This window comes from Corvus moneduloides, chromosome 7 (genome assembly GCF_009650955.1).
Source record: "Corvus moneduloides isolate bCorMon1 chromosome 7, bCorMon1.pri, whole genome shotgun sequence".
NCBI lineage: Eukaryota > Metazoa > Chordata > Aves > Passeriformes > Corvidae > Corvus > Corvus moneduloides.
In genome coordinates this window covers 8,201,250-8,221,202 of record NC_045482.1, presented here as the reverse complement: position 1 = coordinate 8,221,202, position 19,953 = coordinate 8,201,250, and the positions used below count along the sequence as shown (strand labels likewise).

The window sequence follows — 19,953 nt, the reverse complement described above, 5'->3', positions numbered from 1 at the left end:
CTGATAATAGCAGCCAGTCATTCCAGGGAAGAGGGGGTTCTTGTCTCTACCTTTCTCTTCCCAGATTTTCATTACTGACAGCTTCTTTACAAGAAATTTGAGCGGTCCTAACACGTAGCTCTGATAGTATTGGATAATTTGTGTCTGATGTTTTGGATGGCTAGATACAGATCTGACAAGAGGGATCAGTGTATCTGTGATTATTTTTTAGCTATGATCTGCAGGAAATCTCCAAAGTGTCAAAATTAGCAGTTGTTGTAAACTGTCGGTAAACAAGCAGCACAGGTTATTGTTAGATTATGTCATGCTCTAATTGGTTTCTCATTTTTAGTATTTAGAGTCTTCAGTATAATCAGTTTTAAGTGACTGTTCTAAATGTTGGTATGAAAAAATATCACAAATGAGTACTTGACATTAGGAGGGGTTCAAAAATGGACCATACTCTCACATGTATGTGACAAAGTCTCCAGCAAAATACGATTAAATACAGTTTGAGACTTAACATTCGTATTTAAATTTGAGCAAATTTTCTCAAATATAATAAAGCAGGATTAAGTTGCTCTCTCTTTGCTGTAGGAAAAGACCCAACTTGGGTGACATTATTTTCTTTTACTTTATTTTCTATTAAACTTACAGTTATCTTCAGAATTTTTATTTCTCTTAAGCCATCACAGAAGCGGGGAAAGTTGGAGATGAACTGTCGCAAGATTTCTTCAGAGGAGAATATAGGCTGAACAATGCCATTGGTATGTTAATAGCAATTCTGAAACAGTACAGTTTTCGTAACACTGGCTTCAAATGTAAACTTATCTCTTTGATAATCTATTGAAGACTGTGGTAACATCAGAGAAGTAGTAATTTTTTTTTACTGAGTTCAATACCAGTAATGTAACATATCTCATTTTTATACCTTGCATGGAGAATGTGTTTCTTTTGTTCAAGTTACTGTGACAGCTGCTTTATCCCATCCCATTGTTCTGGTTAGTTCTATTTCCTCTGTGGAAGAATTAGCTTTAGCTGCAGACACTGCAGTTCTGCCCTAAGTATCATTGATCTGCTTCAAAGAAGACCTGAGGTAAAAATAGATGTGTGAAAATGATTAATATTCAGTCAGAAAGCCGAAGATCAAATTATATTAAGTCTTTCCATTTAAATTGACTGCATGAAGGACTAGGGCTGCATAACTCAGGAGTGAGCTGCCTTAGTTTATTGCAAAGAATGGCAAAGACACTGGGTGATGTTTACTGGAGTAAAGCATATTAAAAATGGATATTAATTCTTTAGGGTAAAAGTCAAGAGTTGAAGGTTTTGGTGAGAAGAAAATACTCCAAACATATTTTAATTGAATACAGTTTGAGTTTTAAAATATTGTATCCAGTGTTAGTCACTACAGGAGGACAGGTGAAGGTGTTGCTTACATTGACAGAAGAGCACAGCTATTAGAGTAATTCCTAAAAAGTTGTTTTTACTTTGTTTGACAGTTTTTCTAGACTGAGCATGCTTGTGATGTACCTTTCTTTTCTTCACCAATACAAAATGAAAAAGTAGTTTAAGGTTTCACATAGTTGGAGAAAAATAGTATTACCTTGCCAGTTGAACTTGATGATGATTCTGTTGCAAGGGTACGTAAAAGTCTGTTTTCTTTTTTTTTCATTAGGTGTTCAATATCTATAATGCATCTAATTACAAAACCTAGATTTTTGATAGCTTTAGTATGATTGTATTCCTTTAAGACTGAGTTTTCTGCTAAAAAGATTTATTTATATCTTCCATTTTACAACTTAAAAATACAGCAGGGAGCTGCTTTCACAGCCTTGGCAATGGGAAAGGCTTTCACTACAGAAACTTAGTTCAAGGAGTAGCATCTACCGCTCATGCATTAGCTTGTATGTTCATCTAAGAACAAAGTTCAAAATACAATTCTCTTAACATTTTCTACCTACTCATTTGAAGGACTGAACTGCCTTTTAAAAACAGGGTTTTTTTTAAACAAAGCTCTATATAGTTGTTACAGAAAAACTCACAACGTGGTTGCGGGGGATACCTGTATCGGCAGTCTTTCTGGACTGTAAGTCTGACCTGAAAACACTGAATACAAGGCAGCTGTTTCATTCACAGTGAAGCTCTGAATCTTTCCGTGAATAGTAATGGAAAGCATTGGGGCTTTAGTTTTATGCCTTCTGAAGGCCCCAACAGATGGAGCTGGTAGTTCAGGACATTGTCATCTGAACCTGCCTGCACCACATTCAGGGTTATATGCAAGAGCTGGCATGACAGAACATGCCTGCATTGCATTAGTTTATAGTCACATTGTGACTGGGACCTGCCCATACATCTGGCTTTGTAGTAAAGCACTGAAGGGCTGGCACACACCCTGTGCTGTTGTTAATCCAGACTGTGAGAGGGGGTGAAAGGGCATCTGCTGTGTCCCAACATCAGGCAAAGCTCTTTATAATGGCTGAACTGTCAGGTACTCACACAACAACCAGTCTGACATTTGATAGTTGTATAATGTTCTCTTACAACACTCACAATCCAGTAAATCAGAAACTAGTGTTTCTTTTCATTTCTTAAGAACTTGGTGTGGTACCTTCATTGTAAGTTGATAACATGATTACTGTTTAAATTACCATTTATTTTCTGCTGCTCTTGCTGAAGTAAGACATAGGGTAACGTGTCATGTGGCAGCTAGTCACAGGTCCACTCTTGAAAAAGATGGATGATTGTTTTTCTTTACATTTCTTACAGGGACTTGCAAGAAGCCATATGTGGCACTTATCGATGGCATTACAATGGGAGGGGTAAGTTAAGTACCTTGGTGTGATACCTGATCGATTGTTTTCAAATAATGTAGTGTTCTGTCCGTGAGTTGAATGAAGCGCACACAAGGCATTTCCAACATGGCAGTTGAAGAACAAGCATCATCATCTGAACCTTGTCTCTTGCTTGTCAGGGTACACTGCTGCTCTTGTAGGGCCTCTGCTGTTCCTTGATAGCTAATACAAGTGCTTTCTCTGAGGAAAAGAGCAGAATCCCCTCACTGCTGGAAATAACCCTCACAAAGGTTTTCAGAATACTGAGGGGGAGTTGGTATATCATACAAAAGCTGAGAATAGTTCTCCACTCTAAGTGTATTAAAAAATAGAACTATATAAAAATATATTTAAAGAACAACTCTGAAAAATTGGGAAAATTCTCAGCTACACCTTAACAGACATTCTTGAGTTCTATATTTTTCCAACAACTAATCTGGAAATGCATCTACTTCTGTGGTACTTTTAAAACATCATTTGTGGGATCCTGATTCCACACACACACCTCACCCAGGGCTGCACCTTAATTCTAAAGCAACATAGAGAAGACCCTATCATATTGCTAGTTATACTCAGTGTTAATAATTTTTTCAGCAATTGTTGTCTGTAAATACCATAAGTAGGTAGTTAACAGGGCAATGCCGTGCTTTTTTTTACATGCTAAAATTCTGTTCTGTTGAGTTTGACATCTGTAGGATATATTTGCACCATATCAGAGAGTGGACTATAATGATCCTCAGTTATTTTGAACAATGAGTTTGACTAAGAAGCGTGTCTACCATGTCACTGCTTTGATTTCCATTGTTTTCTGGCACGTCCCTATGATATGGGTGTGGAGTCTATTTAAATCAAGTTTGTCAGAGATAGGATGCAAGAAGTGGAACACTACGTGATCCATGACCTGTCATGACTCTTCCCTTTCCATCTTTCCTTACACATTTCATTTGTCTGTTTTGGTCTTTTCAGCTTGTGATCTAAACACACAGTAGCTCTCTTGCCCTTTGCTTCTTTTCTACCAAGTCCCAAAGATCTCAGCTAGGGAGCCATTCCCCCCAGCCTAGTATACATACATTGTTTCCAGCATAAAGGGGTCTTGTTCTGTAGCTCTTCTTGCAGGAAAAGTACTTAATTGACCAAAGGAGACCTGAAGGTTTGTAGGTAAGAGGTAGGGAGTCCATTTATTTTATGGACTTTTGAATAATAGGATGGAAAGCTATGAATGAGCAAAACTGCCCAGCAGCCACTGTCTTTTTGAACGTCCTGCAGATTGCTCATTATGAATGTGGCCTAAGCAGGAATAGAATTCTGTCCTTTGAAAGGAAAGTGTATTTTTGGACTGAAAAGAACATAATGGAGTCAGATGATTCTGCATTACTAAGATTCTTCATGAATTCTCTTTCCTCTAAAGAGCTTCTAAGAGACAGCAGTTAGTCTGAAACTTTATTTTGGATAACCAAATTTTAGTGCAGGATACCCAAATTTCAGTGGGACCATGACAGAGTTTTAACTGCCATTACGGTTTGAATGACCATATATTTGCTTATCATATACTAGAAGTAGCAATTATCTTTGTGGGTAGGGGATTAGATTTTGACTCAGCAAGTATGCGGCCTAACTTAAGGGAGCAAGTAGATGGGTCTCATATTCCAGAATATTTTAAACTTTTTTTTTTGTGTAACCTTGAGTGCTGTTTGATTTGAATGTGTTAGCACAGCTGCAGTTTACTCTGAGATAATGTACTTCCTACAGGAGTGCAGGATCAAAACACTTCCCCCCACACGCTGGCAGCGCATGGAAGCATCTCCTGATAATTTAACAAAGAAGGCTAGCAGTAGTATTTCTCAACACTGATTAATTTTCATGTGTGTGCTTTGTGTTAGATTTGAGTTGTCTGACACCCTTTTCCTTTCAACCACCTCCCCTGTAGGCAGATGTCTGTAGAACATTTGTCACTTACAAACTACAGTAGATGCCTTTAAAAGATGGACATTCAAGCCCTGGGCTTTAAAAGCAAGTCATTTCAGCTTGGGTTTAAAAGTCAAGGGACACGTCTTAAACACTGCAATTTCACTATAGGCCATTTATCTCTGAATGAAAATGCAAGCAAGCCAGTCTCAACCTTGCTCAAACAAACAGCATTATGCAGATTGCCTTGCTGTTCTTATTTAAAATTACTTAAAAATCACAGAAGTGTGTTAGAAACTCAGTTATTATGTGCTTAGGTAGTAAAACTTGCTACTGGTGCACGGATACCATAGATCCGTGATGGTAAAACCAGGAATTTTATCCAAAAAACGAACTGTTTCCACTTCCTTATTGGCTAGGGGCTGGTAGATTGCTTTGGGAGCTTCATTAGCCAACAGATGGGGCTGTGGAGCTTGTCCTCAGCCCCTTCTTGTCTGTTCTGTAGTTCATCAAAAATTGATATTCAGTATAAATGTATCTTTTCATCTTTTTGTACTTATTTGGAGCAGTAAGTTCAAATTTGTAAGACAAATTTGTTAGAAGCAAAGGTGTCTGCAGTTTACTGAAAAATAGTGAAATGAGTTACAAATACCACATTTACTGCTAAAGGACATGCTCTGTTGAAAGGAACACTGGGCACTCCCATGTTGCTAAAATCTAGTTCACATTTAGCTGATTTCTATCCGTAAATTTTCTTTTTCTTGAAATTAAGTACCCAAACAGTTGATAAGAAATTGTGAAGCCTGTGGTTTTTAAAAATACTGCCTGCAAATGATGTCCTAAGTTTGGTCTTCTTGGTTTTAGAAAAGTCACAATCTTAAGTTCTTTGGAGATGAATATAAGTGATTTATAAGATCAGTCCAAAGCTATGGTTTTAAATAGGGCTTTGGCGCAAAATATATTACTGTGTCAGATACTCTCTCTAACAGACAAAAAGATTCATAAAATTGTTTTGAAACCTCTTTCAGAGCCAAATAAAGCACACTAGACAGATTGAGTGGTGGCTTTTCAATGATTTGGCTTGGAGTTCAAGGTGAATATATGACAGGAAAAAAAAAGATAAACAGGGTGTAGACTTTGGAAGTTGGTGAAAATGTTCAAGGTCACTGGATTAACTTTCAAAAATTTAAAATATATGTAGAAAAACTTAAGGAGCTTTGCAAAATCAGAAGGACATTTTCAGGAGCAAAGGCCATTGCTTTTAGTTTAGACAGGGATCTGTAACAGCATGAATGAAGTAGCCTTTTTGCTGTATCGTATTCTAGATCATGCATGGATTTAGAAACTTCCTGAGCTAGGCTTCATTTCAGAACCGTAGTGCTAAATAACCATCAGTGGTCACACTCACTCCCCTCTCTGTACATCTTGTATTTGATGACAGTAAGTAGGCTTGGTGTTCAGAAAGGCCTCTGGCAATCTATTTCCCAGTTCAGTGTTGTGCTTTGTGAAAAGCAATTTCTTGCTGTTTCAAGCCTATTGTTTAATATTATTAAATGCTTATGTGTTTAATTATCAGTAAGGCCAAACTAAAACCCCAAATGCTTATTTTTTTACTGGTGAGTAAAGAGAGTGTTGCTGAAACATAGGAATTCTTGGCTTTGGACAATTTTCTACAGGATTTAATCCTTTAGTCTGGCCTCTTACGCAGCATATTTGCTAAGTTTGTTTTAGCCTTGCTTTAAAAATTTATGATTTTAGTTTTAGGATGAGAAAACATCTTCCTGTGGGGGAAGTAGGTTTTAACTTACATGGTAACTTGCAACATTTTCAGTACAGAAATTAAGTTTGGTAGAGTTGCTAGCTCTCTTAAATCCTTTGCAAAGCACTGTGATTTTAGTTATTCCAAGCATCTTATTTTCCAATCTTCTTGTTTAGGAAGTATCATGGGAAGTTTTTTCTTTAACACAGAAGAAAATCTGACCAAATTTCCACCTCTGACTCCCCCAGATTGTGGGGCCTGGTTTGTGAGAGCAAGAGCAGTACACAGGACTGACTCCTTTAGTCTTTCCTCAGAGCACCTTAGTAGTACAGACTGGGTGATTAAAATGTCAACCCCTAACTGGGTCTTTGGGTTCATGAGTGGCTTTCCTTTAGTTTTGTCAACACACCTGTCGGTATGAGTTTTTTAGGCAAGGTCTTTTACTTACACTGAGAGTCTACATCTAAGTTAGAGTTTCTTTAGGGTGACTGTTGGACAGCAGAATTTTCTTAAGACCCGTTTAAGTGTTACTTTCTCATGTAGTAATGTGAAATACGTTAAGCTTTAGACTACACAGATGTGTAGAGCTGGAAGGAGCATCAGGATTATTCTTTTGCACTTGCATTAGGGTTAAGTACTGCTAGGTGACTGCTTAGCTGATTTTCACCTAAAGCACTCAGAACTCTCCAACGGCAGGAATTCTGGTTTTTCTAGCTATGTCACCTGAGTGCTTAGTTACTCTTTCAAGCTTGGTTTCCCTAGTGTCTAATATAAGTCTTTAGTATGTATAATCAGTATATTCCAGTCTTAGTCACAGCTCCCTGTGGACATTTTGAGATACTTGCATTTCTTCCTCCTGGTCCTCTCTCTTTAATAGGGATAAGGATAGCAATTCAGCCTTTCCTATAGATTAAGTCTCTTAGTCTTCTTGCAATCCTCTGGAATCTCTCCCATTTGTGTACTTTACAGTTCATTGCCAGAGACCAGACCATATTTCAGCTGGAGGATTCATCAGTACCAAGTAGAGCAGAATAATTATCCTCCCTTTATTACAGAGATATCCTGTCACAAATAGTCCATGTAAATAGGAGTTTTGAAAGCATCCAGTCCTAGTAGGCCACCACTTCTAGTTCTTTGCAAAACTTCTACTCTCACCTCTTTCCTCTTTGCCTAACATAGACTTCCATCACAGTCCATTCTTTTATTGCTTACCTTTTACCAATTTTAAATCTTCTTCCTTAAACTGAACTCATTTGTCAAAGAGACAGTTTTGCAGAGCTACTCTTTTCTTCAAAGACTACAAAGGAAAAAAAGTACTCCTTTTCTCTGAGTTTCAAGACACCTGAGTGCCATATCAGGTGGCACTAGGCTGATGAGGCTGCCCAGATGTACTGAATCTAGGCTGCGTGTTCCAACCGCAGCCCTTGGCTGCCTTGGTGCAGACTGTGCTGTAGTGTGATACCTTCAGTAGTTCTTTTCACAACAGCATTGCCTTATTTGTACTAATTTCACGGTTGCTGTAAACCTGTGAAAAACATCCAGTCATTTATTCCATGGAAATCATACTTACCATCTCTGCATTTGAGTATGCCTTCCTGAGTGTAGTTATTTTCATTTTGTTAGTTTCTCCAAAGTGAGATAGTTTTGAATCTTGCCCTTCAAAGTGTTTGCCTTCCCCAAAAGTAAACTATGACTTATAGAAATTCTTGTTACTTCATCATCCAGGCAGGTAATATAGCTGTCAAATAAAATTTCATTAATGATTGGCTTCTGCATGACCTCAGCTGGGGTGCCCTCTCAGTTTTATTGCAAACTGCTGGTAACTCTTAAAATTGTTTCAGAGGATGGTGCCCTCCATTTCCCAGGGGTATCATCTAGGCTGTGCTTCCCTTGCTTGTTTGTGAAAGGAAACTATGCTGTGGATGGGAAAGCATCACAAACACTGCAGTTCAAAACATGAAGCTTTTTCAGAATGCTGCTTAATGAGTGATGTCATTTTAATCAAGGGATAATGCAGGTGTTCCAGGGAAACACATGCAGCCAAATTCCTGAACCTACTCCATAGTTTGGAAATACTCATTCTATTGTGCATCTACCTGTGCATCTTCACTTCTGGAATACAGAATCAGGATTACTGCACCTGTGTTGTAGTAGAAGAGTGAACTCAGTACCTAATATTCAGTTTTAGTTCTTTTTCACATTACTGCCATTTAATTTTCAGCAAAACATTCCAGATGCTGACATTGTTAGAGGAATCTACTTTTCCTTGTAAATCAGATCCCAGGACCTGATGGGGTATCTACCAATAGTTACAGACGTCTACACTTACACTTTAGTAGGATTTGGTCAACAATTCTTACTACATTAATATTTGTTCTCAAGTAAATTGGTAGTGATGTCATAAGCAGCTTGTATGTTATCCATTTTAGTCAATAGAATTTTAGTACACAAAGGAGCTGGAGTTGACCAATAGCTGTCCTTATCCTGTCCCATTTTTATCCAGATTGTGCAGCTGTAACTCTTTAGGAATGTTCCTTTCACTACCAACATATATCTGTTCATGTAAGTTGTGTGCATATAACTTTTACTCAGAAGTGTAGATAGCAGCATTTGAGACTAACATTCAAAAACTAGGAAACATTAGGATTAACCCTATCTATAAAATCTCACTTTTTTGCCCACTTGTGATACAATTTTTAATTACAGGATTGTGCATTTGCAAGTGGATATTGCCCACAGAGCAAAGCTATTCATTCTGGTTTAATTTGGGGTGCAAATTTTATTGCACATCATAGAAAGCTCATGAAAAATTATGATTTTACATAGTACTTCTCTACTGTAGTGGACATTATTACCCCTTTAACCCTTTCTAAAGCTAGGAAACTGGAACCTAGAAATGTCAGTACTTCTTGGGACTTCTCCTGATTCTTATTCTTTTTCTTTCTTTTTGTAAGTATGTCATGCCTCTTGTCAGCCATCATGCTCTGGAGCGTCTTCGGTTTTGTTTTAATTCACACTCTACAATCTGCCCTGAAGTAAAAGTAATTGTCATACTAAACCTAGATAAGCTGCTTTCCAGTCCTCTCCCTGCCTGTCCCCCTCTCCCCCTCCCTCGTGCCTGTGTACCACAGAGAAGCTTGTGGCCTGTTTTGTTGCCAGTGCTTCAAAGCTGAAGGCAGCTTCTACTGTGAAATAGAATACAGATTTTGCAAGTACAAACAAATTGTTGTGAGATTGCCTTGTGCACCACTTATCTTCTGAAATATGGGTTGTTGAAAACAATGCTGAGGCAATCCTAAGAAAGGGTTCACTCCTTGCTGCTGTTCCAGTCTCTCTGCCATCTGGCCACGCTGCTCTGCCTGCTTGGCTCTGGTGTATGATCCCAGGGATAAATGGTGCTCTTCATTTTGTGGCTAATCGGACTAGAATGTCAGCAGCTCTTCACATCAACAAAATGTAACCACTGAATGCTCAATGGTTTGCACGTGATGTTATTCCCCAAAGGGCTTATCATAAAGCACTGTCTTGAATACAACTATTTTAAATTATAGCTCAGTACTGGTACAGTAAGTAAAACTCCTTTTCTCTCCCTCTCCTAACTCTACAATGGCTGAGATTTTTGCTGGCTTCTGCACAGATTTGTTCTTTCCATTTAACACCAGACTCTTGGTGTGCTAAAAGTCCCACTATTTTTCTCTAATTCTAGGCCTTCGTATACATGCCTAGCCTCATATTGAGAGTTAGCTCATTATTTCCTTCTCCTTCCCTTTATTATAGATCAAGGAATAAAAGTTCTAAAGGGAATTATCTTTGCCTGCTTCCCTGTCCTTCCATATTTCTGCTCATTTTCCTCAATTCCTGAAGAATTTGAGTGCTCATGTTCTTCTTGTGTTGTAAGACTTTTAATCAGTCTTGTACTTTCTAAGCACTTTTTTCGGAGAAAGAGAGCATCATTACAAAAATCCTCTGGATTCACTCCTGTTATCCCAAATAACTGTGCCACCATTTAAATGAAGTTCTGATGCACATACCTGTCTTCAAGAACAAGAAGTGTTTCTTCAATTCTAAGATAAAGCCTGAAAGCTCAGTTGTGCACTGATGCACGTTGCTGAAACACATTACCTCCCACTTGCCTGCCCTCCCTGCAGACATCAGGATGTGATGAGCTGGACATAGAAATCTCTTGCAGTAGCTACATTTTTAGGTGATACAGAAGGACAAAGGGAGAGCTTCTTCCAGAATTTTAGAAACAATCAAAAAGCCACACTTGCTATCTTCTTCTGAATACACATGGCCAGTTAATGTATAAAGAAACCAAATTGGGATAAAAAGAATACTTTCAAATGTAAAACTAGAAAAAGTTGACCTTGTTACTAATTAAAAGCTGTAGGCTTTTCAGATCTAGGTCTTCTTACATCTTCTCTTTTCCTTCTGTTGCAGTACAAGTCTTGTGCCCTTAAAAATTTGTGCAGATTATGATAGCTACCGTAGTAAAAATTGTTAGTGATCACTGAAAGCTTGGGCTGGCAGTAGAAAAACCAAACCTGGGCTTTTAGAAAGTCAGTCTAAATTTGGTTGATAAAGGTCACTCACTGCAGCAGCATTGGTGCATAGAATGGCCTATGTGTTTTTTTCCCTAAGTTTTCCTGTAAGAAGAACCTGACCTAAATGATTGCTATTCATGTAGTTGGATCAATTTGTTTAAATACTTAGGGGTCAGAAGAACAAGACCAAGACATCAGATATTACTACAGATAATCTGTCTCCTGTCAGCTCGTTCTGCTTCTATGTGTCTGTAGCAATTTGGACTGAGACTCTCTAATACATAATCAGTATATGAAAATTAATATTTTATATTTAAATTATATCATATTAATATTTTACGTTTTAAATTACCACACTAAATTACTGAAAAATTTCACATTACCCACTGTTTTTAAAGATATTTTTAAAATACCTGTATAGAGTTGATTTATATGTCAACAGCCAAAGGAAGTGATATTCTAAGTCCAGATTGATCTGTCATGCTGCATTGCTCGGGTTCATTTTGTCATCTTGTCTGTTAGTATCTACAGATGAAAATGAATTATACTCTTTGGAGTAGGCCATAACATTAATGATGAATGAAGATTAATTTTGATTCAATTTAAGATTCATTGTGTCTGGATGCAGGGGGTAATGCTCTTACATCCCTGATTTTTGATACACTGTAGCTATAAGCTCCTGCTGCTTCCTGAATCAGTTCCAATCTGAAAACATTTTTGCTGCACCTTGGCTATTTTTACTCATTTGTATGCAGACATATTTGCCCTTTGTTGTGTTATGCTCAATTGATTGCTACATTTCTTTTTGGTTCTAGCTCTACCAGAAGCTATTCTCATGCAGTTAAAAATGTAAAAAGTGTAGTCACTAGATGGGAGCTGTTACAATAGGTCTTTTACTGCAGTCAATATTGGTATTATCATAACAGTGCTTAGTCAAACAGCTAAAAATTATTTACCAGCCTGGTGAAGGTGACACAAGCAACATTCCTGAAGGCCTTTTCTATTTATGTTTCTTTTGTTGTCTTGCCTACGCATTCCTTACAGTCTGGGATGGATTATTTAGTAAATAGCCAAGTGTGATGTATGGTTTTGCTGTGACACAGGTCTGCTTTTCTGTATGTGAGCAGATGCTTAGGTATGTCATTCAGAAAGGGAGTATTTATTTTGCTCTGTATTTTTCCCTGTTGTGATGGCCCTCAGTTTCTGAATAACTTTCCCAGATGTGATAAATTCTCTCATTTACTAAATGTGGGTCATTCTCAATTTAAGATAATACAGCCTTCGGGACACAAAAGATTCACAGTAGCTGTATTTCATTTCTTCATCTATCGGTCACCTGGTTTTTCATTAGAAAAATAATTTGTAATAAGGTTCTGTATTTATCATGAGAAACAAAATGGAGATCAATGATAAAGTTTCTATACACAGCCACATAATGATTTTTGAAATACAGCACTGAGTAGGCAGTCTTGTATGGGAAAAAAAATTCAGATACTCTACATTCTTTTTTGTAAGCTTGTTGATGAATTCAGACTGAACTGCCTATAAAATTACATTCCTCCCTGAGGTACACTGAGACTGAGTTGAGTTCTAACACTGTTTTTAAGATTAATGCTCTAATATCCATGTAGTAATAAATCTGTAATTTGTAACCAAACCCCTTGATAGCCTATCTCCAGTAATACATTGTCAGACCCTCATTTCTGCTCTTATCTATATTTTTGATTCATATATAAACCCTACAGAAGGAGAGTTGCCATGGTTTAACCCCAGCTGGCAGCTAAGGCCTGCCCAGCCACTCCCTCACTCACTCGTGGGCCAGGACAATTGGGAGAGAATCAGAAGTGTAAAAGTGAGAAACCTCATGGGCTGAGATAAACACACTTTAACAGGTGAAGCAACAGCCACACACACAAACAAAGCAAAACGAGGAATTCGTTCAGTACTTCCCATGGACAGGCAGGTGTCCAGCCATCTCCAGCCATCACACGTAATGGTGACCTGGGAAGACAAACGCCATTACTCCAGATGTTCCCTCTGCCTCCTTTTTTCCCCCCACTTCATGTGCTGAGCATGATGCCATATGATATGGAATATCCCTTGGGTCAGTTGGGGTCAGCTGTCCTGGCCTCCCATCTCCTTGGTACCACTAGCCCCCTCACTGGTTGGGTGGGGTGAGACTCAGAAAAGGCCTTGACCCTGTGCAAATGCTGCTCAGTATTAACAAAAACATTTCTATATTATCAGCACTGCTTTCAGTGAAGACAGAACACAGCCCCCATGCTAGGAAGAAGCTACTCTGAAGAAAACTACCTCAGCCAAATCAGCCCAGGAGTTTAAGTTGGTTGCTCATTAATTTCTTTATTCTCCTTAACTTCTAGCCTGATTCTTTAAGTATCCTTTACAAAATTCAAACACTCAGGTGTCAGTGGAAAAACGTTTCCAGCCAGTAAAAGCCTGATTGACCACGGGAGTGTATTACCTTGGAAAAGTTTGAAGGAAGACATTAGCTTTAGTATGTAAGATAATGAAAAGCGGAACTCTGACAGCAATATATAGTGTATTTTAATAAAGATATTATAGTGTTAAGACTTGTATGTGTAAATGCTGGAATTACCTGGTGAAGTGAACACAGTCCAATTGAAGATAGGGGGGACTCTAGCTATGTAAGATTTCAGCTAAATTAAAACAAAATAAAATCAGAAAATCTAGAAATTAAGGAGGCATGCATTTAGACTTCTGACTAGTTTGTTCTTTACACAGGATATTATTAAACTAATGAGTATCTGTCCTCTGTATTAGCTCTAGAAGGTTAAACACATGCAGTGATCTGTTAACTGTTTGGGAAGTTACAAATAAACAAACAAAAGCATATGAACACCAGTAAAGAAGTTACTGGGATTTGTACCATTAATTAATTTTTCTCTCCAAATTTTATTTTAATATTGGATTATTTAGAAATGATCTTCAAAGAAGTAAGAACGTATTTGCACCACTTTCCTTATAATAAATAAAAAGAAAATAAAGTTTTAGTCTTTTAAATATACATCTGAAATAAGGCTGTTATCTATGATATAAAACTCGAAGGCTATCTAGAAAACAAATCCAATTATGGCTTAAGCACTTGAGAAAGTGAAATCTGATTTAATTACTTCTTTCAAAAGAAAATTACATCTTTCAACTTTTTATGATTAAAACTTGACATTTATTTTTATCACTCTAAAAAAGGAACGAGGTTGGAAGAGAAGCTCCCTTCATGAAATTCACACTCAAATCTTTGTTACTTAATACTCAGGCTAAAAATTTGAGTCCTTAAACAAAATTCTGATTGTCTAGAAAGCAAGCCAGAAAAAATACTTTGAGATAGATGGTATTTGTATTTTAGATAAAGGATTAGAAAATATGAATTTAAGTGTAAGAAGGACCAAAATGGACATGATTTTTATTTCATTATCTTTATAAAAAAGCTCATAGTTATTGCTGAACATGCCTAAAAGTAACAGCAGGCTTTACTTAATGCAGTGAAAATATGCTATTATGACATTTAAAAAGTTGAAAGTGATGAAGTCACATTTACATTTCATTTAAGAGTTCTGAAACTGTTTTAGGAGTGAACATAGCTTTACATGCAGCTTTGCATTTTCAGGAGAACTAAATACAGGCCCATTGTTCTTGCTGCTGCTCAGATGAGATCTGACCAGTGCTCAGAGAAAGGGCTAAAGGACAGATAAGGGACGAGACATAAGGTTTGTGCAAATAAGATTCAGATGTTTGCTCAAATCCCATTTGCCTCCTTGGAAGAGCAGTTCTTCATGTGAATACATTTGGCTTAGTCCCTGAATATAAAATCAAGTTTGATAATCAGTTACCCTATGAAATTAAACTGGAATCTTAAAAACTTCATACATCTCTATTAAAACCCAAGAGTGGCAGAGAGTCATTTCACAGAAGAAACTTGAAAATATTTTCAGGTTTAGTTGTGTATCACCCTAATGGAATAACCAGTGACAATTAATTTCTTGTTGGGCAGAATTGTAAGACAGGCCAGGGAAGGATGTAAAGGAAATTGAATTTATATGAAATTGAGATAACTTTTCAAAAATTTTGATGTAAACCCCAATCAAAGGTCTTTGTAGATAAGCAAAAGGAAAATAAGTTCTATTCTCATCTTTAAAACCTGTCAAATACATACTGGTCGTCCAAGGGAATATCACCCAATTAATCCCACTGTTTTTTATGGGAAGTATGAAATATTGTGAAGATATTTGTGAAGACTAATAGCCTTAGTGGGTAAAGTGCCATTTTTCTAGTATTTAAACAATTAAAAATGTTATTTAAAATGTCTTGTATTTAAGTAGTCAGACACTGACTACTTCTGGCCAATGATTTTTGAGATATTTTAGTTTTAACATAAAAAAGGGATGGCTGGAAGGATTGAGCAAAGGGAAAATTAACAGTGAGGAATGGAAGTAAACTGAAACAGTGAAAAGGAAGAGAGAGAGAATATTTGTATGAAATAACTTCTTGTGAAGTATTCAGCAGAGGGTTTTGTCTCCACATAGGATCAAACACACATTTCTATTGACAAATATCATGTAGGTAAGCTTTGAGAAGTGAGACCTCAATATGTGTGTTGTGGTTGTGCCCTATAATCTAAATATTCTTGTATTTCTTCAAATACTATTACTAAGTAGTAGTAACTTTTTCAGATAACCATTTTTGGTTTTACTTGTCAGTTTGCCTCTTGAAGATTTATCTAAATTAAATTTATTTTGTGCTAAGTTGTTTTTTTTTTTTTTTATATTGGGCCTTGTTGCTGCTCACTACCTAAATCAGAAAATATGGTGTAGACAACACAGAAACTCTTCTGCTTTTGAGGGAAATGTTTCATCAGAACAGGCTGCTAGAGAAGAGTGCTAGATACTTAGAAATGTAAATTCCATTAGTGATTTGGTGAACACAAGTGCCCAGGATAAAAAGTGAGTTTCTTTCACGTATTTTGAATTTCAATCAATAATGCTGAAGGCTTTTTCTGCTTGAAATACTTCTGTGTTTATAATGTAGGTAATTATCACATTAGAAGAATAGTTAATTATTATTTCTTTTGAAAGTATTAGGATGACAGCTTTGTGAAATTTATGTATTTTCCAAAAGGATTGGCTTTTTTTTGGTTGGTAATTTGAAGTACGTGCAAAAATTATAGATGGAGTAACATTAGCAAAAGGATGTCAACTCCCCTAGTAGTGGAGATAACAGGGTCACTTGTGGATTTTTGAAGTTATTCTCTGTATGACTCACCCATCATTCAAAGCATAGAATGCTATTTCAGCCAAATCATGAAAGTAATACGAGGCTTTATTAGTGTTTGAACCATAAAAGGTCTTCTAATATTTTGCTGAGATGCACATGGTAAATCTAATGCTACTTATGTTGTAGAGCAAAGCAAGAGGTATGTTACATAGGATTGTGGTCATGATTATTTTTACCAGTAATTTTATAACTGTGTCCTTTGCCTGTGTAGGGAGTTGGCGTCTCAGTCCATGGACATTTTCGAGTTGCTACAGAAAAGACTCTTTTTGCCATGCCAGAAACAGCAATAGGTAAGTGTGTTAACAGATTATCACAAGTTAACATGTTTAGGGTTTCACTGTTTGTGTAACCAGGGTGAAATATCTTTGAATGCTTTGGTGGTAGGGAAAGAATTTTAAAAGGGAATTAGAGATGACCGTATACGAAAAGTATTTTCTATTAAATTATTAGAAACTTACCTGTATTCTGGGAGTTGATCATTGAAGCTCTTAACTGTGTAGATTGACACAAAGTCTGACAGGATAAAACTTCTTTTTAAAAAGGAACCAAGTCTTGCTACAGATGAAGGCAGGTAAAGTCTGAAGCTCCCAGTGCAGGTATGCCAGCTTTACCGTGGGAACTCGGTATGTGTCAAACTGGGTGTACTACAAGCTGCTCTGCAATGTTAATGAGACAGATTTTGGAATTCCATCTTTTCTTGTAGATTAATAATGTAGACCCATTAAAATCATGCACAGATTGTGTCTAGGCAAGATCACAATGTCTTCAGCGTCGCCTTTTTTTCTTTTAAATAGAACATGTACCATGTGTTTTCTAATGTTTGATCCTACAGTTTCTTTGTTAATTCTGAGAGGTACAAAAGAAAATGTAGAGCTACAGAGCTTCTAAGCTACATAAAGATACAGGTATGGCTCAAGAAAAATCAGATGGAAGTGATCTCCTGATGCAGCTGTCAAGCACAATAAAGCATAATAAACCACCCAAATATAAGCAAGCTCGTTATCATTTTAACTCCTGAAAAAATATTAGAGCAATTCCTGCTAGCTGATAAATGTAATGTAATTTTTCTGAACGAGTAAAGTTGGGATAAAAAAGCCAAAAGCTATTTCATCCCTCTAAGGTCTGGGAGTTTTTTTTGCTGAAGAAAAACTTAGTAAACTAAACTTAAGCTTTAATACAGCATGAGTTTTCTAAAACTCTGAAGTTTATAATCGGTTGTTGTATATGAAAATAATTTGAAGTAAACAATTTGTATTTGTATTTTTTTAACTAAACATAGAGGTTCATTGGCATGTGAAATTATTCTAATAATAAAAGTATCTTCACTTTCTTCTTCAAAGGTAAAGATGTGAGTAGTTTTATATTAACAAAAACTACGTACTTTACACAGATTTCTTGTGGTGACAAGGACGTATTTAAACAAAAATAGACTGTGAAGATGTGAAGGAAAAGCTTGGAACTTGCTTAGGAAAGAAAGTAATTAAACCGCTTTTAGGATCACTTAGAAGTAAAACCACTGAAATCTGTTTGGATTTAAAGGCTTAGCTGTTTTGATCTCTGTGGGGTGTGTTTAAAATGTCGAGCTCTCTAGATACTGTATTAATTGTTTTTTTCATGTGCTCACTTATTTCAGTAGGCATGACACCTTTGCTGGGAAATGAAAACAAAGCATTCATTCAGTGGCTCCATTTTCACACAGTTACTCTGCACTTGTACACCACCATAAATAAAAGGATATTGATAAATATGCCACTTAGCAAATGGAAAGAAAAGGCAGTTTTAGACTGTGGAGTTTGACGTAGATAAGATAAAGCACTAGAAATCAGCACAGAAGTAGGAGGGTATGGAAAAACCACTAGTGGGGAGAACAAACCATGAAAGTATAATGTGTGGGCTTTGAGGTGATGTTACACTAATAATGGATACTTTCTTGTATATCCCTGCTAAGTTTTTAGCTTTCTGTAAGTCAATACTAATAAATTCCCAACCCCTTGTGCCAGACAAGGTAAGAACATAGCAGCACTGCCTTTCTTATGCTTGGCAAATGCAGAGTTGCACCTTTGGGATTACAGCAGAGCATGTTGCTCCTGTGTCAGAGCACAGACTGCAAGTCAGCAGTACAGGCATAGGCTTATGGCCTGGGCAGCCCAGCAGTAACACAGCTCTTCTCTTACTTCAGTAGGAAATTGAGAAATAATTGCTAAATGCTAACAAAAAAACCAAAAATCAAGTATGAAATACATTAAGAGAACCCCAGTAGCAAAGAGAAACATATGGGAAGCGTTACTGAGAGAATTAGGAGCAATATGTAGAACATGGACAAGAGAAGTAAAATTATAAGAGAAAAAGGAAGACAGGAATACTGAAAAGGATACAGTAGAAGCTATAGCAGACTATGCAACCAAGTAATTTTCAAGTGGATTAGGTAGACCTTCACTAATCCTGTTTGTAAATTCCTTAATTAAAGAAACCTTCATTCAATTTAGCTTTATTTGCCTCTAAAACAACTTAGGCTAATCAACTTCACAGTTTATTTAGAACTGAATTCCCTGTGTATGGGGAGTGGAAGGGGGCACTATGGATCCCAATAGAAAGATGTTTTTCCTCTGGAAATGTGCTGGAGCGTGGGGAAAACAGTAGTCCAGCATAAGTATTATTTTAACTACAGCAAAAAGCAAAAAATATTGTTATTGTTCTGGTGGAGGGAGAGAATAATATAATTACCTTTTTGCTTTGGAGGGCATTTTTAAGACAAGTTTTACTTTGAAATGAGGTTGGGTGGGGGTTTTTTTTGCAGTAGAAGGATATCCAAGGGGAGACAGATGAATAGAAACATTAAATAGAAGTCTTGGCATCAATGTTATGATGGCTCAAGCTGAGAAGGTATAATGTAGAATAGACTATTTGAGAATGTGAGTATAGATGAAAAAGAAGGTAAGTGATGAATTGGAGTTAATACAGCTTAGGGCTTTTAAAGGGTGTCAGCAAGGCATTCAGCATTTCAGGAGGAGAGTTTTATGTCTCAGTAGCCTGGGGGATGAGGAATAAATCAGTTAATGACAGCACACCCATCAGTGGGAATAGAATACTACAGCTGTAGCTGATAGGAAGTGACTCCTAAAACCAGCTTTTTGATGTATTAGAAGCAGCAGAACAAAAAGAAGACCAAGAGGGAACCAAAGGGGAACCTGAGATGGGTTAGATATTATTAAGAGGGAAACACTGAAGAGCAGCTGTCTGAAAGAAACCTCCCCTTATTCCATCTGAGGGGGAGGACTGTTCAGGGACCACTAATTTCCCATGTCTCAAAATATTTGGAATAGGGTCTTTCTATAATACATACATTGACTCTTCTGTGAACAAAAGCAATTAATTGTGAGTGAAAAATTACCATCTTCTATCAGAATCCCATTTAAACTCCTTATGTACATGTGAATTTTCCCAGTTAGTATCTCTTATTTGGCATGTGTCTTAGGAGTTTCTTATTGCTCATTTATATTCTTTTTCATTTGTTTCCATGATTTATTTATTCTCTGGAAGTGAAAAAAACGCAGCACACCTTTAATTTCTTTAAAAGACTTTCAGTTCCATGAATGCACCATCGGCATGATTTCAAACTAGT

At 36.9% G+C, this 19,953-nt stretch overlaps 1 protein-coding gene and 1 long non-coding RNA gene across 3 annotated transcripts in view; one reads left to right on the top strand and one right to left on the bottom strand.

The window, feature by feature from the left end:
• HIBCH (3-hydroxyisobutyryl-CoA hydrolase) overlaps window positions 1-19,953 on the top strand; it is a 40,055-nt gene that overhangs the window by 3,990 nt on the left and 16,112 nt on the right. For both annotated transcript variants that reach the window (XM_032114399.1, XM_032114400.1), the window contains exons 5-7: window positions 666-746; window positions 2,749-2,801; window positions 16,543-16,621. In XM_032114399.1, coding sequence (XP_031970290.1) covers window positions 666-746; window positions 2,749-2,801; window positions 16,543-16,621 — 213 coding nt within the window. The remainder of the gene's footprint in view (window positions 1-665; window positions 747-2,748; window positions 2,802-16,542; window positions 16,622-19,953) is intronic.
• On the bottom strand, window positions 12,836-19,866 carry LOC116446491. Its single transcript, XR_004241244.1, has 3 exons — window positions 19,723-19,866; window positions 16,790-16,987; window positions 12,836-13,022 (listed from the first exon to the last, which is right to left on the bottom strand). It is a non-coding gene; the product is annotated as an uncharacterized LOC116446491 (long non-coding RNA).